The sequence below is a fragment of the Procambarus clarkii genome, chromosome 15 (assembly GCF_040958095.1).
Source record: "Procambarus clarkii isolate CNS0578487 chromosome 15, FALCON_Pclarkii_2.0, whole genome shotgun sequence".
Classification (NCBI taxonomy): Eukaryota; Metazoa; Arthropoda; class Malacostraca; order Decapoda; family Cambaridae; genus Procambarus; species Procambarus clarkii.
In genome coordinates, this window is record NC_091164.1 from 1,736,590 (window position 1) to 1,759,831 (window position 23,242).

Genomic DNA, 23,242 nt, shown 5'->3' on the forward strand with positions numbered 1-23,242 from the left:
AATTTAATTTTTATTTAATGAAAATAAAATCAATGTACTAAGATTCTTAAGACGAAAAACATGACGTGTCACTTCAGTGATCTATCAGTGTGTACATAAGTCTCTTGTAGGTGTGACATTTAAAGTTAAAAAAACGGTTATGTACATAGGTTTGGTTATATTTCAAGATTTTATATGTTGCTCTAAATTAGGATATTTGGTTTTTAAGTTGTACATAGGCCTTGGTTAGCTTGATTCAGGTGTTTTTACAATATAGGTTGGACGTGAATAAGGCACGTCTCGAGCCGAAAGATCGAACTCAATTACGTTGACATCAGCCCGTCCTCCAAACAAAGACCCAAAAGTGATTCCATGCACCTGCCAAACCCCCTGTTTATGAATGAAAAACGGTTTACATACAACCCGTTCTCCAGCCCGTCCTCCAAACAAAGATCCAAAAGTGATTCCATGCACCCGCCAAACCCCCTGTTTATGAATGAAAAGCGGTTTACACACGACTCACAACTGCTGACGTTCGAACATATCCGGAGTAAGTGCTTCACTGACGAATTTTGTTCGAATCACAACGCTATAAATGCTTCACCCACGTACTACAAATACAAATAATCGCCAACAGAACCTAAACACCACACCTAACCAAACCTATGCCTATATATGCACAATATGCTAATATATTATAATATTAATTTATATTTGAGAAAATTCTTGTTTTGAATGAACAGCATGTTAAAATTTATGAATGCGTCTGTGGGGTCGACCGCTGGATGTAATGGACTTGAGTCGAGGACGGGTTGCGTTCTCACACCAGGCTGTTTAAAGCAGCGGCCGTCCTCCCCAGACGCATTCATCAATTTTAGCATACTGTGTACTAAAAATTTGTTTGTTCTCATATATAAATTAATATTCTTATACATACAAATTGTATGTATAGTTTGGCGTAGGTTGGGTTGGGTGTTTAGGTTCTGTTGGTAATTATTTGTATTTATAAGTTCGTGGGTGAAGCATTTACAGCGTTGTGGTTCGAACAAAATTCGTCAGTGAAGCACTTGTTCCGGATATGTTCGAACGTCAGCAGTTGTGAGTCGTGTGTAAACCGCTTTTCATTCATAAACTGGGGGTTTGGCGGGTGCATGGAATCACTTTTGGATCTCTGTTTGGAGGACGGGCTGATTTATAGAACTGTGGTTCGAACAGAGGACGTGAGCGAAGCACTTGTTCTGGAAGTGTTCGGACGTCATCAGTTGTGAGTCGTTTGTAAATCGCTTTTCATTCATAAACAGGGGGTTTGGCGGCTGGATTAAAGAGCTTGGATCTTTGTATGCGAGAACGGTTTGTTACATACGACTCACAACTGATGACGTTCGAACACTTCCGGAACAAATGCTTCACTGACGAATTTTGTTCAAACCACGACGCTATAAATGCTTCACCCCGCGTACTACAAATACAAATAATCGCCAACAGAACCTAAACACCTAACCTAACCTTGGTCTATATATACACAATATGCTAATATAATATAATATTAATTTACATTTAAGAAAATTCCTGTTTTGAAAGAACAGCATATAAAAAATTATGAATGCGTCTGTTAGGTCGATCGCTGGATGTAATGGACTTGAGTCGAGGACGGGTTGTGGCATAAGCACCTATTACTAACATGTTATTCTCCGTCGGTATTAAATCAATGGCCACACGTGGTGAGTTTATCCTTGACTGCCTCTCCTCTTGACTGCGTCTCTGCTCACTTCGTTCGTTTTCTTTGAGTGTAGCCTAAAAATACCACCCCTGACCAAGTCAACATCTTACCTTGAGCTATTTACAATATAGGAACTGAATATGATCTTATTCTGTTCAATAAAGTGTCTTTAGGACAAATGTGTCTCATATTATTTTATCAGAAGAATGACTATGGCTTAAGTATCATGTGATGCTGTATCACAATTCTAAAAATATTTATTTTATAAATTTACACAGGATAGCATTTGAAATATTATAATTGTAATTGATTTATTTTTTCTTCTTGATTAACTTATGTTTTGAGCTTTGAAGATTATTTTTATACCCCTCTCCTGTTTACGCTACATGTCTAGTATTAGACAAGAGGTTGATAGTTTTATAATGGTCCAGGATGGACCGAAACTTCGTCGTTTCTCCATCTTCTGATGTGGGGTTTTGTCATCATATCTTCAGCCACGTTATTGGGACTTAAAGTCTGCAAGAGGTATTTCATTCATGAACGAATAATACAAATGGACGAAAGGGTATGAACAATTATTATTAATAAGGTGTTAAATATATTAACAGAACCCGAAACAACGAATATACATTGGATAAGTTTAGATTCAGGAAAGAACTAGATAGATATTAGTTTGAAGATAGGATGGTTGATCTATGGGACAAATTACTGGGTAATATAATAGACGTGAGATCGCTGAATTGTTTCAAGTGAAGGTTAGACATATTTATGAGTTTGGGTGATACGGGCTGCATCGTATGGGGCAATACAATGTTCTGCAATTTCCTTGATTCTGATGTTTATATTTTAAAATAAGTTTGAAGGCCTCGCTCTCGACTTGGCATAGGTTCGAGTCCTGGCCAGGGAGAATTTACTTTTACAATTTATAATTTATGAATTGTTGACTGGGCGCCAATTCGTAACTGTTCGCCTGGCAGTAAGTGGGTACCTGGTTGTGTTCTAGAGAAAACTAGTAAGGTAAGGTTTACCATAAGCTATAGGAAGGAAAAGCCCTCAGCCTGCAGACAGGAATTAGAAGTCGTCTGCTTCTATACCCACCTGTGTAAAAAAAAAATAACATACTTGGTAACCTGCAGTAAGGCAAATATACATTTAAAACTAAGATTTTAGTTAATTGTAACCATATTATAAAACTAATATGTAATATTTATCACTGCTCGTTAACACAGCGTTAATTATACATCCATCAAGGCACTTTGACTACTATGATCGAACACGACAAAGGTTAACTTTAAAATTCGACACTATTAGTTGTCATAAGCCTCACAATGCTGCACCAAATATAATTTAAAGGTATTATGCAATCATTCTGAAAATCTTTTGAAATATGTCATGTATTATGATATATTATAAAATACAAAGTTTGAAAGCAATCGCAAAACAGTAATAACAAGTTTGGCTCATATATTATGAGTAAAATATTGGACTTGTGGTATAAGTACGGTTTTGTATACGGTTTTAAATGTTTTAATTATTATAACAATTTATGCACATATTCAGGTTTTTTAGCGATTTTTCGATTTTAAAGGTATTAAACGCGTTCTCTCAGGTATAATTTGGTGTTGTAATATCAAGTCGCCCGTTTTCCAACTCACTTTTAACTTTAAATTATGATTTTCATTTATAATACTAGGAGGGGGGGGGGGGGTAACCAACGGTTTTCAAAACAATGTTTCTCTCCCCCCTCTCCCCACATCCTCTCCTTCTCCCCTCGTCCTTCTCATCTCCCCCTTCTCCCCACCCTCCCATCTTCTCCTCACCCTATCTCCCTACCCTCCCCTAATCGGCCTCTCCACTCTAGCCTCAGAGAGACATTTCATTTCTATATACAGAAATGATACCTGGCTTCACCTCTTCATCCCTCGGCCCACCCTTTCCTCCTCTTGACCCATCTTCCCTCGCCCCCCTTCTCTCAAAAAATTTATTAAAAAGCACTGAAACAACTGTATGGGTTTCTCAGGAAAAAAAAAATTCACTAACACTAAAACTCTTTTAATGTCTCACCAAATATTTTACACTTGACTCCATGAAAATCGCACGGGGGGGGGGGGGGGGGGGAAGGGGATCTCTATAAAGGATAATATTTTTTAAAGCATTTAACTTAGGCCTACTACAACCAGCCTATGTCCGTCCCGTATCCCAGACCATTCCCCCTTATAAAGTTGGGTCACGCTAGCCTCAAGCTTCTGGCCTCCAACTTTGGACACAGGCAAACATACATTTCCTCTTATTATATAGATCTGGATCTACTGTAATAAAATCTAGCCTCTACATAACCTAGCATGCTCTAAAGTTTAGAAAATAATGGAGAGTTGTGAAACCAGGCTTATTGGTTGATGACTCAGAGAGAGAGAGAGAGAGAGAGAGAGAGAGAGAGAGAGAGAGAGAGAGAGAGAGAGAGAGAGAGAGAGAGAGAGAGAGAGAGAGAGAGAGAGAGAGAGAGAGAGAGAGAGAGCAAAAAGAGCAGAAGCAAGCAGACGTGTTTAAGAGAGAAATGGGCGAACGATACATCAAGCCTAGTCTCTTGCAGAATCAGTCACAAGTGGGTCAAGTGTCCGTCACCACTTCTTTATTGCTGTTTATTTCGGAGTGCTTTGTCTAACACACACACATACATATATATTGTTCTCAAGATATCGTAATATTATCCTTGGCACTCAGGAACTGCAGGAACAATGTAAATGTGATCAACCCATTCTCTTCACATTAGCTGTAAATAAAACTATTAAATACTACCAATAAGGAGGGCCTGACAGCTGAGTGAACAGCGCTCAGAATTCGTAGTTCTGAGGCTCCGTTCGATCCCCGGTGGAGGCGGAAACAAATAGGCAGAGTTTCCTTCACCCTGATATTCCTGTTCACCTAGCAGTACATAGGTACCTGGGAGTTAGATAGCCCCTATGGGCTGCTTCCTGGGGGGTGTGTAACAAAAAGGAGGCCTGATCGAGGACCGGGCCGCGGGATCGCTAAGCCCCGAAATCATCTCTAGATAACCTCAAGATAACTATACCATGTAACTCACTTTCACTGAATCTTCGCCAGTGAGACACTACGGGGCAACGCCAAGACCAGAATGAGTCTCAGTCATTACTTACAACCATACGCACTTGGCTTGTGTTACGTCTGCCTCCCACACCTTTGTTGTGTGAAACAACAAATAGAACGTTAACAGGCGCAAAAACACTTTCGTTTTCAGGAGCGATAACATCAAAAGCAACATCTTCCCCCCCCCCCAGCATTCAATAAACGTGTATTTAGATGTTGCAACATCGCCTTGTGCGCAATAGCCCAATATTGCTGCTAGCCATATATGCCCTTGACAAACCGTAATAAAACAAGGGGTATATTCAGAGCAGTGTATCCTACTTCTGCGTTTATATACACTGAGAGTTTAATCTTACGCATTGTTCTAGGCTAAAATATACTAGATTGTTGGCTATTAAACAAGTGGTGACGACGCTTGAAGTTGATAAATATGAAGCCTATCACCAAAGTCAAAGCGCACAACACTAATATTTTGAGAGCACCCGTTCTCGTTCCCCTCACCTCTCATACCTGGTTGGCAAGCATCAGCCTGCCAGCCTACCATGTTTGTATACAGTCATCCATGCTCTTGCTGTGCATTCTCACGTACACGTATTCACCCGCATTTGTCTTATCTCTTTGCTGGCTAATGAAATCATTCTCCTTCTGAAGATTTATTAATATACGAAAGTACTTAAGGAAATTCCTGCTTCAATTCTTCCTCCGTGGTCTGACACTGTCATATGTATACATATATATATATATATAAACTGAAAACTCACACTTCAGTTGCACTTCACACTTCAGAGTTTTCAGTTGCATATTGTCCTGGGGACCATTCAGGCTTGTTCGCATTTGTGTTCCTCACGTGTGCCTCAAAGAATGAGGTGATTTGGTAAAATGCTATGCCCAAGATTACTATCCGAGTGCCGGCGGTGGGGTGGTTCAAATAGCCTCGGCTATCACCTCATTATGTCCGGTCGTGATGGTCAAGTGGATTAAGGCGTCTTGTACATACCAGTTGCGTTGCTTCTGGGAGTATGGGTTCGAGTCACTTCTGGGGTGTGTGTTTTCAGTTGCATATTGTCCTGGGGACCATTCAGGCTTGTTCGCATATATATATATATATATATATATATATATATATATATATATATATATATATATATATATATATATATATATATATATATATATATATATATAAACAATCTTTGGACAACACCCACCAGTGGGACTCGAACCCAGAAAGCACAACTACCTTCCAGTAGCTGGCATAACTAGTATGCTTTAACCCACTACGCCATCAGACCTTACAAAAGAAGTAGATAGTTCGAGATATATATATCTCAAACATCTCTACCTCCCGAAGGCTTTAATATATATATATATATATATATTAAACCAAGATGCAGGAGCACTAGTCAGAGGGATAGAAGCACTAAACAAGAAAATAATCAATACAGAATATGCAGTCATACTCAATGAAACATGTCTAAATGAAAACCTGCTTCCAGATACACCAATATATACATATATATCACATTTTTGTGTGATATGTGATATATATCGCATTGATCAGCCGATCACGGTGAGGTGGTCACAGTACCGTCTACGCTGGGTGGGGGAGGGAAAGAGATCCTGGGCGGCATGGGCTCGAATCCTGGCCAGGTCATTTAAAGTAGTGATCTATGGCTCGCGCGTTTGAAGCTGCTTTAAACTTAGATCTCTAGTGCTTATTAAGGCAAATGGCTGTTTTAGAGTAAATGTAAATCATATTATATTTATGGTTATCATGGGCATGTTAAAATGACAATTTGATGCGAAATGTCTGAAGTGTGGGGGCATCAATGGTTACTCTTTATGCAATTCAACTAGCTGGTGCAACATGGTAGAGTGTTGATCAACAGAGTCAAAGTGTGTGGGTGGTGAAGGTGTAGAAGTTGTACACGAGTGCAGGGAGGAGAGGCGTTCACCCTTGTTGCTGGCAGGAAACCTGGTAATGTTGCAGCCATTTGCTATGTATCCACTCCTCTGCCAGATTGCATCAGCCAATTCTCTAACAGTGATTGTGCACAGTTAATGCTAAGTATCATTCGTGATTATCATTGTTTTCAAATAATAATAACAAATAACATTAATAAGAATAGTTAAATTATAAAAGTAAACAAAGCCAGTATTCATAATTTACAAGTCTTATTTACGCCAGTCTTGATCCACTTGTTCATTTTTATACCATACATATATTTGTCTCCTTTTCGAATTTCTCCTTCTATACATAATGTTATGTGCAACTTTTAGAAGGGTAGATGTCTGGTAGATTTGTAACTCTACACTTTAGTAGATAATGTTCCAGTGGTGTGTCAGGACGTTCTCCACAATCGAGACATTTCTTCGTTTAAAAACGTGTAGACCTATTCCCAATGTACATGTGTATCCAAGCTGATGCGGTGCATGTGTACATCTGCTCTACCATTCTTCCATTTAATCCAAATAAATGGTTCATAATTTATTGAATTCTTGTCCAGTCGCGTCCAACATCCTGGTTGATCAGTCCAGCAACCAGGAGGCCTGGTCAGACACCGGGCCGCGGGGACGTTGAGCCCCGAAATCAACGCGAGGTAACCAACGTAACCGGAGTTGCAAGTGAAGGTGAGGAGAAGGGTGCCATGAGTCTCGTTGGTGTTGAGGAAAGGTGGAGAGGCATGGTCAGGGTAGCGACGAGTAACCCGCTGGTGAACTGGCCGTAGTCCAGCGTAGTGGCAGACCTCACGGAGCCGGTCTCCTCGTCTTAATATAGGACACAGGTGGTCCTTAACCGCGCTCGCTGCCATGCCCCAACCGGCATCTTCCTTAATACAACCCGGGGCCTTCCTCTTCCTCATCACTAACCACGTGTGCCACCCCCTTCTAATATACACCACCCAAGCTCCTTTCCCGTCTCAACTACACCACCCAGTCCCTCCCTGGGTGGTGTAGATTACTTCATTACCGAGCATACAACCCCTCCACCTCACCAGTAACCAACCACGCCGCTGCCTTCATTAGCGGAGAAACAGGGGGGCCACCAGGTGTCAGGAGGGGCCACCAGGTGTCAGGAGGGGGCCACCAGGTGTCAGGAGAGGGCCACCAGGTGTCAGGAGGAGCCACCAGGTGTCAGGAGGGGCCACCAGGTGTCAGGAGGGGGCCACCAGGTGTCAGGAGGGGGCCACCAGGTGTCAGGAGGGGCCACCAGGTGTCAGGAGGGGCCACCAGGTGTCAGGAGGGGCCACCAGGTGTCAGGAGGGGCCACCAGGTGTCAGGAGGGGGCCACCAGGTGTCAGGAGGAGCCACCAGGTGTCAGGAGGGGGGCCACCAGGTGTCAGGAGGGGTCACCAGGTGTCAGGAGGAGTCACCGGGTGTCAGGAGGAGCCACCAGGTGTCAGCAGGAGGCCGCTAGATATCAGCAGAGGGGGGGGCTGGGTGCCAGATGTTATCATCACGAAACATTATCTCTGTTATCAAGTGAATTAAATTAGCCTGCACCCTCGTAGTTGCTACACACTCAAGTGATCAACAGTGTTGTTGTGACACCTCTTACGACTCAGCCAAATATACAGAGAAATATAATATTTGTTGCTGTAAAATTAATATTTTGTTTCCGAAATTCCACTGAAGAAACATATCTTAATTGTAAAAGTGATATCCACCAGTTGGGGGAGGCTTCTCAGTAGATTTACTTTAAGTCTTTAGTCTTGAAGTATATTCAGGATCAAAGTATACTCGCTGATTGCATGGTCAGTGAACTTGTTAAGTACCCTTCAAGCTTAGCGCTAAGCCTAAGCAAGGGACTTAGGCAATACAGTTACAGTATCGTGGGTCACAAGACTCTCCTAAGAGGTGGAGTGTCAATATATTAGCAGAGTGAAGTTCAGTGCCAGTACGGCATTTATCATCAAATGGAACAGCCTTCCCTGGCCACCAGGACCAAGTCTTCCTCGGCCACCAGCACCTGACCAGGACCAAGTCTTCCCCGGCCACCAGCACCTGACCAGGACCAAGTCTTCCCCGGCCACCAGCACCTGGAGAACTTGATAAACAGTTTAGTGTAAACATGTCATGCAAGAGTCACTTAGCAACCAACCAAGCCATTGCCGCCTCAGCTGGGGCGGAGGAAGGGTAAGCTTGGGTGTGTAAGGTGAGGAAGGATAAGCTGGGCTGTGTTGCGTGCAGATGGAAGACAAGCTGAGATCTGTGAAATGATTTAGGGCCAGCTGGGGTCTGTGTAGTAAAAATTCAACTTTAACAAGAGCAGTTGGCAAGAGAGATGCAGCGCGCTCTCATCTGGGACATCCCGCCGTTAGTGATAACGTTTGTCCTTGACCGAGATTTACTTCATGTCATTTCTTAGAATTTGTAAAGCAGTAATAGCTTGGGTAAATGTGTCTAGGTCAAAGTTATCCACATCACTTACCTCTCGTCAGGGTAAAGGTGTCTAGGGCAAGCTTATGCTCATCACTCGTCAAGGGTGAACAAATCTGTCTGACATATTGAGTTAGAGGCACCTCTGAGCCCTGAGACTGGCACCCATGAGCTCTTATGCCCAGGAGGACACACCTACCTACACTAAATATATAAATATCAAGCAGACATGCCTTACTATTTTGGCGCAATACTGTATAGTATTTTATTATGTATCGGCATAATCAGACCTTATCAGTGATGTTATGAGGAGTAGTAGTAGTAGTGAGAGTAGCAGTACTGGTAGTTTTGTGATGAGAGAGGTCTCGTGTTACGGAACTTACCATTGTCTTATGTGGAGTGATGCTACCAATGGTCGTGCTTGATAAGATTCAGCTCAAGCGTTATGGGTGCTTGAAGCATGGCGGGGCATGTGTGTAGCAGAGGCAGATGTGAATGTTATGATACTGACTCACCCTTGCTACCCCAGTCATCCTACTGACATGTCTTGGCCTTGACATTGTTCTTTAACTGGTTATAGGCAATCCCAGGTTATAATCGACTCCTCTTTTAAGAGTATACCCTTTGATTAATTCATCAGTTGTGTAAAGTGTTCGAAAGTTTATGTGAGATAGAATTCACGGTGCAAGAAAGTGAGTTCTCAGGGTGCAGGAAAGTGACCTCCCACGATGCAGGAAAGTAACCCCCCACGGTGCAGGGAAGTGCCATTCTTGGTAACTATGAAATATTCAGAGTTCATGTGCACTTTTAGTGATCCATCCATAAGGACGCTGACCTGCGATTAAGAATGTTACAAGTTCTTCTGCGCAGGGTTAGAGTGGGTTGAAGAATGGGATATCAATAAAAACATGAGTTTCAGGAACACGATCACTAACGGCAGGCATAATGAACGCCTTCAAGCATTCTGTCAGGCACTAGAGCCAGCGAGGCTACAGTATAATCAGTCAAGGACTTAATATATGCGAAGTGCCTTATTTGATAAGTCCTGACATTTTCTTCCGCTCTAAAAACTCTGATCATTTCTCTTTATAGACAAACATTTTTTACTTGCAACTTGGTTATATAATGGGATCTCAAGCATTTGAATTTAGTTAGTCAAGCTGAGATCCTTCCTATGTGTATACTTTATAAGACCTTCTCATCTGTCTTCTCAGCTGAAGTGACTAAGTCAACATGTATGAAATGTATCAAATACATGGCTAAAAATGCACAATGGAATCACAAGAATATGATACATCTATGAAGAAATATTGAGCTAATCTTGGTTCATTTGGTAGTGTGTTGCTTATGAAGACCAGTAGTGTGGTTCAGTATCTCTCAGAATATAACCGTACTGGTCACTAATAAATAATGAGAAATTGATTCTCATGTGTATTGCTCCAAAGAGCGAGCTGTCTTGGTTTTTGTTCCTAGCATTGTGGTCACTCTTTGAGTCCATAAGTCACAGATGAAATGTGGAAACGTTGTGTCCATGAGCCAAAAGTGTAGTTTGGAAACTCAGATGAGCCAGAGGAACGTTTGGGAACATTTCTTTAGCGAGCGGGTGGTGGGAAACGGAACAATTATGAGAGGAAAAGAAGCCTAATTTCTTTCAAATTTAAAAACAAAACAAAATAAAGAGAATCGGTAGTCATGATATTTGCATACAGTAAGAGACACATCTTGGTTATATTGTATAACTATTGGATCACGACATTAGTCCATCTTTTGGATGAAGGCAACCGCCTCTCTAACTCACATCTACAAATACACAACCTCTCAAACCCTACACACCGACTATAGTTACGATATGTGCCTACTTGTTTCTTTGTTATTGCAATGAATGTCAACGACTTGGATCCTGCTTCTGAAGTACTTGTGTTTATAACGCGCTACGCACGTATCCCTGTATGTAGGTCCCGGCGCCTCTGTACGCTACAAATATCCGGCATGGCGGAGCTGTGACGTCACTCGCCCTTGGCCGTATTGAATCGATCCCCCTCCCCCCTCCTCTCTATCTCTCTCTCTCTCTCTCTCTCTCTCTCTCTCTCTCTCTCTCTCTCTCTCTCTCTCTCTCTCTCTCTCTCTCTCTCTCTCCCTCCATACTCCCTGCCTCCCCCCAGGTCTGCCCCATACAAACCCTCTTACATCACATCTCCCCTCATTCATAACTCCATCAATACACTGTAAGCATTTTTCACGACACATTTCTTCATCACTGAAACACATCTTTAGATCTACCCATTTCCATCCACACACACACACCTGCCTATATATATATATATATATATATATATATATATATATATATATATATATATATATAAAATATATAATATATATATATATATATATATATATATATATATATATATATATATATATATGATGTCTACGTCATTGATAGTTCCATCGAATGGAGAGATGGAACTGTTCCGATTCGTCCCTTCCCTGCCCAGGGGGCTGACGGCTGAGTGGACAGAGCTCGGTTTTCGTAGTCCTAGGATTCCGGGTTCGATCCCCGGCGGAGGCGGAAACACATGGGCAGAGTTTCTTTCACCCTGATGAGCCTGTTCATCTAGCAGCAAATAGATACCTGGGAGTTAGACAGCTGCTACGAGCTGCTTCCTGGGGGATGTGTAACAAAAAGGAGGCCTGGTCGGGGACCGGGCCGCTGGGACGCTAAGCCCCGAAATCATCTCAAGAGAACCTCAAGACTCGAAACCGGGTCGAATCGCCTCGCTTCCGAGGTGATTGTTCTAACCACTGTACCACTCAAGATAACTGTTTCAGCGTCGTAATATTTTGTTGTGCACTCTCAGTGGCTATTGTGTACTAGACACTCAGTGGCTATATTGTGTACTAGACACTCAGTGGCTATATTGTGTACTAGACACTCTCAGTGGCTATTGTTATTATGCACTGTCAGTGGCTATTGTGTAATAGCCACTCACAGTGGCTATAATATGCGGAAGGATTACAAACGTCACAAATGCTTTCTAGAGCCCGGGTGAGATGCCGCAGCCTTGACGACCTTACTGTTCCGGGATAGTGGTTCCTCATGTGGTCTAGACTAGACGGGAAGGGGAAATGCTTCCTTGTGTGGTTTAGACAGAGGGGGAGTTGCTTCCTTGTAACGTTTTAGACAGGAAATGCTTTTTCGTATATTTTACATATAGGATAATTGCTTTCTCGTATGTTTTAGGCAGAGGGAATTGAGCTGCTTCTCTGCATACACTTGGCAGCAGAAGACCGGGGAAAGGGAAGGGAAGAAACTGTTATTGACGCAGGAATTTTAACATCTGGCTTTTTGAGTTACTGTCAATATCCGCTTAATGCTTTCCGCGCGCTTTTCTTTCGTTCTATGCTCATAATTGGATTTTCCCAAACAAACATGTTACCATAACGCAACCTCTGCAGTCATATATATATATATATTACTCAGTGGGGTGACGTCTCTGTTACCTGCGTCCGAAGAAAATGGGAATTCAAGCACATATCACAACGATTTTATCGAATTTGCCGGAATTCCTGCCCGCTTCTGTCCACATTACATTCCCAGGTAAATAATATATAGGTATGTGTGTATGTAACGGAATCTATCCCGCATGCGCACACCAGAAGTGCACACAAAGTCACTGACGAGTTCACTCACACACACACACACACACACACACAAAAGGCCTCGCGGCTGAGTGGACAGTACTCTGGCGTCGTAGTCCTAAGGGCCAGGGCTCGATTCTCGGGCCCTGTGTGTGTATTTACTATTTGTATCTGCGGAATCGAGCTATTAGCTCCTGGACCCCGCCTTTTTAACCAATTTAATTTTCCTCTATTATATCTACTACATATGTATTTCTCTTACACACGCGCACACGCACACATCCCCAGGAAGCAGCCCGTAGCAGTTGTCTAACTCCCAGGAACCTACTTACTGCTAGGTGAACAGGGGCACAAGGGTGATGAAACTCTGTCCACTTGTTTCTGCCTCTACCGGGGATCGAACCCAGGCCCTTAGGACTGCGACCCCAGAGCGCTGTCCACTCAGCAGCGAGGCCCTTTGTGTGTGTGTGTGTGTGTGTGTGTGTGTGTGTGTGTGTGTGTGTGAGAGAGAGAGAGAGAGAGAGAGAGAGAGAGAGAGAGAGAGAGAGAGAGAGAGAGAGAGAGAGAGAGAGAGAGAGAGAGAGAGAGAGAGAGAGAGAGAGAGAGAGAGAGAGAGAGAGAGAGAAACAGAAACATATGTAGTAAATATGATAAAAGGAAAACAAGTCGGAAGCCATTATATTAGACGGTTAGGCACAAATAGTAAACATAGCAAGAACACACACACTGCTTGCTCCCTTAGTTATGTTTGCAAGGTCGAGCAGATGATGCTCGACCCTGCAAGCTCAACTAAGTGAGTTGAGTCGTCTGTGTACATAGACACATACGCGTGCTGCAGCAACTTCTGGCTGAAATCTCCAAGACAAAACCTTACGACATAGTAAGACGTAGAGTTCCATCACAGTGGCCCCTTACCATTAAATTAATTCAACAGGTAAAAAACATATAAACCTAAATACAAATAAGTAAAATAAATGAATGAAAACTAGAGAACAAACAACCTAACGATCGGAAGTGTAGAGAATGTGGCGGAGGGCCGCTGGCGAGGCGCCGGTGCTCAGTGTGTCAAACAGCGCGCTGAGGGCAGCAGGCGGGAGTACAGCATGGCGCGAAAGAAAACGGCAAAATGGGTGAGTTTGAACAATATATTGAGTTTATCCGGGACAGGAAGCCTGTTTATAAATATATATATATATATATATATATATATATATATATATATATATATATATATATATATATATTAGGATATATATTTTTCTATTATATGTATATATATGTATATATATGTATATATATGTATATATATATATATATATATATATATATATATATATACATATATATATATATATATATATATATATATATATATATATATATATATATATATATATATATATATATATATATATATATATGCACACAGGAACCTGTATAGTCAGTTGATTAACAGTTGGGAGGCGGGGCCAAAGAGCCAGAGCTCAACCCCCGCAAGCACAACTAGGTGAGTATACACACACACACACACTTTAGGCTTGTACCGAGGTCCCTTAAAGGTCGAACTACTGACCTTCCCCAAAATGTTACCCCCACAACAGTTGCCTAACTCCCCGATACCTACTTACTGCTAGATAAACAGAGGCATTAGGTGATCGGAAACGTGCCTAGCCACTTCTGCCCCGCCTGGAAATCCAACCCGGGATGCCCCGATTACGAGTCGAGAACGAAGCCAAGTGGGAATAAGGTACTTGGTATGATAAACAAAGGTATGAGGTAACAAATACCACCAGCCGTAGACAGGCAAGACTATTAAGAAGGAAACAGTACTTGAAGGACGAGTACTAGACAGTCAGGAAGTGACTAAGGTCACACAGCCAGGTAGAAGAAGATCTGAGGTGAATGCTGGATAAGGACATTAAAATGGGAAGTGGACACACCTTCGTTCAGGCGAAGAAGGAAAAGAAACCCGAAAAAAGCAGTAATACAAATGAAGTTCAAATATTGGAAAATGTTGATTCTACTGATGTTAAGTTTTCTTAGCACGGTTAATTAGTTTGAGACTTGCCGTAGCAAAGTACAATTTTTTTTTTTTTTGAGATATATACAAGAGTTGTTACATTCTTGAACAGCCACTAGTACGCGTAGCGTTTCGGGCAGGTCCCTGGAATACGATCCCCGCCGCGAAGAATCGTTGTTACAACCAAGTACACATTTTACTGTTGCGTTAAACAGAGGCTACAGTTAAGGATTTGCGCCCAGTAAATCCTCCCCGGCCAGGATACGAACCCATGACAAAGCGCTCGCGGAACGCCAGGCGAGTGTCTTACCACTACACCACGGAGACTGGTAAACATACGTACTATAGATTGTAAGAAAACTAGTGAAAAAAACTCTTCCTAAATATGTTATGGTTGCCATATTGTTCTGATTTTTAAAACATTGTCCATACCTTGAAATACGTTGATTTAAATATAGTGTTAAAATATGAGTAAATTTTAATTTAATTATGGAAAAATACTTCTTAGGAATAGTCCTCTTAGTGATAACTTGTTTACAAAATACCATAGAAATACTGGTGAATATATATCGGATAAACTTCAACAAATTTGAAATCTGGAATTTCGCAACATATATAAATTGTATAGTATTAGAAACGCCAGAATATGTAATGCAATGTTTTTCATTTGTTTAAATATTGTCATCAAATTACTTGAGAAGGTTCTTCTCCGATCACGAATTATAAGGCCTTTTTCAATACAAACATTATCGAATCAGTTTTAATAAAAATGAAGAAAAATAATGTAATATATGAATATTAACAATCAAGTTTACTTTCTCGATTATACTCGAGTATATAAGTATATATACTTACACTTTAGGGTATGAGTATATTTACGGATGGATGCTTACTACTACTTTAGGGTCTGTGGCTCAGTGGTAAAACACTCGCTAGAGCTGACAGCTAGAGCCCAATAGAGCTCAGGAGCCCAGGTCTGTGCGTGTATTTTTCTCACACTCCCCCAGGAGGTTGATAATAACTCTAGCTGGGATAGAGCCCAGTAGGCTCAGGAATCTGTACACCAGTTGATTGACAGTTGAGAGGCGGAACCGAAGCTCAACCCCCACAAGCACAAATGGGTGAGTACTCACCCATTTGTGCGTGAGTACACACACACCTGCGTTACGCACGTGTTGTGTGCAGCAGGTGTGTGAGGGTTGGAGAGGGAAGATGCAGCAGAGTGAGTGGGAAGTGTGGTGGTGAGATCACTGGGGACCGCCAAGGTGGACCCGCTCTACTGAGAATACGTTCATCGCAGTTCCTTGTCTAGGTTCCTCTTCCTTCTCAGTTCCCAAGACTTACTGCTCACGTGGAGCTTATTCTTAAGAAGTTTTCCTGTTCTCTGGAATTTTATTATTAACATTAATCTTAATTATAATTGAAAACATGCTGTTAATTGAAAGATTGTTGTTAATTGAAAGCTTACTGCTAACCAAGAGTTTACTGTTAACTGAAAGCTTAATGTTAATTCAAAGATTATTGTGAAGGCTTATTATTATTTGAAAGTTTACTCTTAATTGAAATTTTACTGGTAATTGAAAGTTTATCTGTGTGTGTGTACACAAAGATTAAAAAGATACAGGAGGAGACGAGTGTGTTTACATTCCTAGTCATCAACACGGACCTACGTTATACGTTATCTAATCCTCGAATGCAGTTTTGCCTCCAAGACTACGACGTCGCTCAGGCTACGACGTGTTGAGGCGGTGGTGGAGACCCAAGACGCCAGCAGCAAGGACGTGTGGCCAGGCGTTCTCAGCACCACCAGGGGACGTGCCACCCACCATGGGAGGCTCCTGGTGCCCCTCAACACCACCAGGGGACGTGTCACCCACCATGGGAGGCTCATGGTGCCCCTCAACACCACCAGGGGACGTGTCACCCACCATGGGAGGCTCATGGTGCCCCTCAACACCACCAGGGGGCGTGTCACCCACCATGGGGGGCTCCTGGTGCCCCTCAACACCACCAGGGGACGTGTCACCCACCATGGGAGGCTCCTGGTGCCCCTCAACACCACCAGGGGACGTGTCACCCACCATGGGGGGCTCCTGGTGCCCCTCAACACCACCAGGGGACGTGTCACCCACCATGGGAGGCTCCTGGTGCCCCTCAACACCACCAGGGGACGTGTCACCCACCATGGGAGGCTCCTGGTGCCCCTTCAACTGCACCAGGGGACGTGTCACCCACCATGGGAGGTTCATGGTGCCCCTGAACACCACCAGGGGACGTGCAAGTGTGGCACCTACTCAAGTGGAATCCATTGCTAGAGTTGACTTAGTTGTTGTCCAGATAAGGCGTTGTTGAGGGCGAAGTGTTGCACAAATATGAAGCAGTGTTGCAGGATTATTGTTGTGGTCTCAAGTTTGCCTGCATGTATCAGATGCTTGCACACGCGCCAGTGAGACCAACCCCGTTCTCTCCACTAACAGGTCGCGTTTTTTACGTTATAAATGTCAACGTTACAAATGCAACTTGAAAAGTAACGGCTTGCAAATATCTACTGCGCGTTTTCTGCGCCTTCCGGACGCAATAGGTTAGGTGGGTTGCTTGGGTTCGTACGTTTCTGGCTAGGCTAGGAGGGTGGAGTCTGTATTGACAGTGTTTTTATTTTCACTTCATCGTTTAATTATATGTTGATGGCCTTATTCTTGACGAGTAGATCCGTACTCTTGGGTCACCAGCTGTCGGAGTCGGGCGTCTTTGTCTGGTGTCATCTCTTTGGTGTCGGCTCTTTGGTGTCGGCTCTTTGGTGTCGGCTCTTGTAATCATACAAGACCCGACACCATGATATCGGGTCTTGTAACATTTCGATGGTATTCCACACCCTGGCGGATTGTTGCTGTAATCTGGTGTTCAGTGATCCTGGGGCTCTTGGGTTGATTGGTTGTAGAGATGACTGTCTTGCAGCTCTCTCTAGTGCCTTAATTGCACTGCCTGTAGTTAGTGCGTGTTCCTTGTCTTTAAGGTCTGTGGTTTTCAGGATCTGTGGTTTGTTGTTAATGCTGTGGTTTGTTAAGGTCTGTGGTTTGTAATGGTTGGCTCAAACATGTGTAAAAACACGGTCTGCTCGCTACCCCTTCCCGTCATCATACAGTCAGTTCGTCGTTTTCCAAGCGATAAGAGTCTTGATACCAGATAGATATTGCTGACATCTCCAAATACAGCGCTAGTGATGTTAGTCAGTTGTCAGGCACACACACATACGCACGCACACACACGCACACACACACACGCACACATACACACACACACACAGCGAGGTAAAGTCCCTGCTCATGGAGAGGTGGCAGTAAACCAGGCGGCCTTGGAAGGGTTCGAAATTACCAGATATGAGGTTAAGAGGCATGTGTTGGATCCGGACATGAGACAGGCTGTTGGTCCGGACGGAATCTTACCGTGGGTAATAAAATAGTCAGTACATTAGAAAGGCGGAGTCTAAGAGTTAACAGCTCAATCCTGCAGGCATAAATAATAAATAAATACACACACAAACACGAGTTGTGACATGAGGATTATTGAATCCTCCAAGAAGGACTTGAACAAGTTGCTGAGATGGTCGGAAAAATGGCTACTGGAATTCAACACGCTAAGGTGTAAAGTGATGGAAATCAGAACAGGTAACAGAAGACTAAAGGGACAGCACACAATGAAGGGAAACCACCTACCTGTAATGACTCCAGAAAGAGACCTGGGAGTGGACGTAACACCGAACTTAACTCCATAGGCACATATAAATAGGATAATGTCAGCAGCGTACTCTACGCTAGCAAAAGTTAGAACATCATACGGGAACCTAAATAAGGAAGTATTTAAAGCACTTTACATCGACTATGTGAGGCCAGTCTTAGAGTAATCCGCCCCATCATGGAGTCCCCCACCTAAAAAACACACATAGGGAAACTGGAAAAGGTTCAGAAGTTTGCGATGAGGCTCTTCTTAGAATTGCGAGGGATGGGATATGAAAAGCGACTGAAAGAACTAGGCATCCATCAGTCTCAGGAGACTATGGAGTTGGGCTCTGGTTGTCGGTCTGGAGTGGCTTCTCCAGGGCGCAAAGCCAGGGTAGGTTGATACGGAGAAGCTGTTACCCAAGCAGCAGGTCGCCCCCTCCCCCCTCTCCACGGCGCCGAAAGTCTCCACTGGAAAGGCAAACGCCAATACGGTTAGTTCCAGCGCCGTCGCAGGAACTGTCAAAACGAGGTTTTGGACAACAACGAACTGACAAAACGAGGAGGACAACAACGAACTGCCCAATGGGCTCCAGTTCCGGAGTTAACCTCGAAGTTGGTGAAAGAAGGCACAGGGACTCCAAACCCGGAGACCGCCGTGGTCGGGGCCGGAGAAGAACCACCCCAGCAAGGGCAAGAACGACCCCAGCCTCCTGAAGCAGAGCCTGGGGGCCGCACTAGCCCCAGGAGATGGACGTCCCGCTCCCTGCACCTACGGGTTCCAGAGATCGTCACAGCCCCCTTTCACCTGAGGCCGGCCTCCTTCACGACCAAACAGAAGGAAGAGCAATAATTAGTAATTACAACTATTATTATTATAATAATACAACTTATTAATAATTATTACTCTTTCTTCTGCTTGGTCTTGAAGGAAGCCGGCCTCGGGTGATTATAGTTTAGCGTAAGAGTACTGGGAAACTGGAATGCGCTAAAGGACCAGGTTGTGAAAGCAAACTCCATTCATAATTTTAAAAGTAGATAATATAGGGAAATAGGACATGAGTCATTGCTTTAACAACCGACGGCCAGAAAGGCGGGGTCCAAGAGCTAATGCTCGATCCTACAGGCACAAATAGGTGAGTACACACGAGTCTAGCCACAGTTAAAGGCTCTCGTCACCATCTCAGACACATTTGTTCTTAGTTACTCCAGTAATCAATTATTTGTTGAGGCTCTGCTCCCGTCTCTTAACTCTGCGTCAATCTACTACTCTCTGCGTCAATCTACTACTCTCTGCGTCAGTCTACGACTCTCTGCGTCAGTCTACTACTCTCTGCGTCAATCTACTACTCTCTGCGTCAATCTACTACTCTCTGCGTCAGTCTACTACTCTCTGCGTCAGTCTACTACTCTCTGCGTCAGTCTACGACTCTCTGGATCATTAACATTACATAGTGTGAGCCTGGAACCATCATATGTATATTTGTGTCCTTCAGGTGTTTTCAGGTGATAGGTAAACCATTATATATAATGGTAAACCATTATATATAATGGTTTACTTGTGTTATACAGTAAATCATTTGTGGAAAGAAAAGGCTGCACATACATTGTTTACAAACTGCTGAACTGCGGATAACCAGTCAATCAGAGGGATGATGATGATCACATGTTCGAATGTTGGAATGTCCGGTAATCGTGAACTAGGCCGCCGCAGCCTAGGGAACGGCGCACCCGAACGAGGATTTACGAGCTCTTCCGTTTTTCAGGATCCGATGCAGACGCTCTGGGGGCCGGGCCAGATTCACGAAGCAGTTACGCAAGCACTTACGAACGAGTACATCTTTCCTCAATCTTTGATGGCTTTGGTTACATTTGTTAAACAGTTTACAAGCATGAAAACTTGCCAAATCAACTGTTGTTATTGTTATAAACAGCCTCCTGGTGCTTCAGAGCTCATTAACTGTTTAATAATTGTAAACAAAGCCGCCAAAGATTGAGAAAAGATGTGCAGGTTCGTAAGTGCTTGCGTAACTGCTTTGTGAATCTGGCCCCAGATTAGGCCACGCGCTGCGCTCAGTGTATGGGGTAGCAGTCACTACAGGGAGTGTGGGTCACCCTGCGGCGCCACACATTATGTCACAGGTCAAGCCTGCGACGTCACGCATTACGTTGTAGGTCTACCTGTGACGTCATGAATTACATCGCTGATCTACCAATGGCGTTACACATCACAGATAAAGCTGTGACGTCGCGCATTGCGTCACAGGTCTACCTGTGACGCCATGCAGTACGTTGTAGGTCTACCTGTGGCATCACACATTACGGTGCAGTCCGCACTTTGGTGTCATCCATGACGCAACCGGCCGGGCTGTGACGTCAAGCATGATGTCACTGTGACATCACACGTGACGCCACCGATAAGGCTGCGACGTCACAATTTAAAGCTGAGCCAACTTTACCAGATCTCAGTGTATAATGTGTAACATCTCCGTTTGGCAACCAGAACATGTATATTTTGGTATGTGCTTTAGGCAGCCTTTACCAGCCTAGACTGTCCTCTCGTAGCCAACTGGGCTCCACAACCGAAATTAATGATTTGGTGTCCATTGTCCGGGACAGGATATCTTGTTAAGCTAATCGAGGTTCCCCGCTAGGCCGACTGACTTTCCCAGGGATGCAACCCACAACTGTTGCCTTACTCCCGGGTACCTAGTTACTGCTTGGTGAGCAGAGGCATTAGGTGAGAGGAAATGTGCTCAATTGTCTCGCCCTGCCCTTAAATCAAACCCGGGTCTTCTCATTTTAAGACAAGAGGTCATTAGGTACATCTTTGAGGTTTCTAGTGAAACTGCAAATAGGAGTATTTCTACATTAGTTCATCTGAAGCCTGCAGCTAGACTCCTATAGAGACTTATGTATTTCATCAGATTGTATTTTGTATACATCAGGGATAAACTAGCTTCAATACTAAGTAACCTATCAATATAATGAACAGGAACGGGATAAATAAGCCAACTGTGTGCCAGAGCCTTCATGTGATTGGTTAACCTGATCTCCCGTGTATCAACCTGTTGAGTCTACAAGTTTCAAATGTGATTCAGTCTCGGAATGAATGATCGATGATGGCGTGATATTCTTGAGAAAGGCAGTTCCAGCATGAGACTGTTAAAGGTTGAGAACCTACTGTTACGAGTGTCAACTAACTGGTTGTCCACGGAGTTGGGCCAGGTGCGGTACTTCAAGAATGATGGCCTTGTACATAACGGTAAGTCCACCAACATCACGACGGTGTTGCAGGCTCTGGTGGGCTGACCAGTCCAACCAGACTTGGTCAAGACTTAGTCTCTCTCACTCTATCTACTTTACTCTCTCGTATCATTTCTCTGTACTCTCTCTAATTTTCCTCCTCCGACCTTCTCTTCTTCCCCCTACCTTCTCTTCCTCCTCCTCCTCCTCCTCTACAATCTACACCCTTGCACCGAGGAACCACAATAAATTCTACGAAGTTAATGTCAGAGTGTGGCGTTACGAGGCCACGTTACGTTACCCTGGGATGTGGTCCTGTATATCTGACCCTGAGATGTGGTCCTGTATCTTTGACCCTGAGATGTGGTCCTGTATCTCTGACCCTGGGATGTGGTCCTGTATATCTGGCCCTGAGATGTGGTCCTGTATATCTGACCCCGAGATGTGGTCCTGTATATTTGACCCAGAGATGTGATCTTGTACCTTTCATGTTGCACTTAACTCCTTAAGACAACTGTAAAATACTTGTGTCTGGAGCTAGGCTATGGAGCTAGGCACAGATAAAATTCGGCCATTATTGTGATGGAATCAGAGTTTGTCCCCTATGGCTCCCATCCCATATTGGCCTCCGAAGGCAGGCTAGATCTGATAAGTTAGCTAAAGCATGTGCTCCTAAAGACGGAGTTGGTTATCGTCTGGAATGCTTACGAGCAACAGAGATCGCCACAACAAAACTTCACAGATCTGGGCTAAAGTGAAATTTGTGGGTCATCCATCCATCTAAGCCTGCGAGCTTACATTCGACTACAAGTGTTTCTTTGGGTGTAGGTTATGTGGGTTTGGATGGGTGCGAGTTAATGGGTGAGTGTGGATGGGTGGGTTGGCGTGGGCTCCACTACACAGGCCTGTGAGGTGGGTGGGTTGAGTGAGGGGGCGGCCACCCCCTACTGACGACGTTCTCCAACACCAAACATGGCAGCACGAGTGACGGCCGCTTATGCTCCTCCCCCCTCTCTTTGTTATGCTCAACTTTGACAATGTGTGTGTTGGTTTGTATACACACAGTCATACACGACCAAGCACGTGCTTGCATTCGTACACACACACACACACACACACACACACACACACACACACACACACACACACACACACACACACACACACACACACATATATATATATCTTACCAAACACGCCAAGTTGCCTAACAAACACAATTTTCATGAAATAGTATATTTAAAAAAAATCTCATGGAAAGATAAAACTTTCCATTACATTATATATGATTTGATTTTTTTAGTCAAAACTAACAAAAATTTGATCAAACCTAGCCTAACGTAACCTAACATAGCTAAGTCAGTAAATCGTGTTCATAATATATATTAGTATTGTTAGAAAAGAACCAATTTGGAGAGAAATAATTGAAAATAA

At 43.4% G+C, this 23,242-nt stretch overlaps 1 protein-coding gene across 1 annotated transcript in view; it reads left to right on the forward strand.

Annotated features, from left to right (window-relative positions):
- The first annotated feature begins 13,890 nt into the window (after positions 1–13,890).
- The window catches only part of LOC123759039 (mitochondrial glycine transporter), a 29,064-nt gene continuing 19,712 nt past the window's right edge, over positions 13,891–23,242 (forward strand). Inside the window, exon 1 of the mRNA XM_045743788.2 lies at positions 13,891–13,956. Within this exon, the coding sequence (XP_045599744.1) occupies positions 13,930–13,956 (27 nt within the window). The 5' untranslated portion in view covers positions 13,891–13,929. The remainder of the gene's footprint in view (positions 13,957–23,242) is intronic.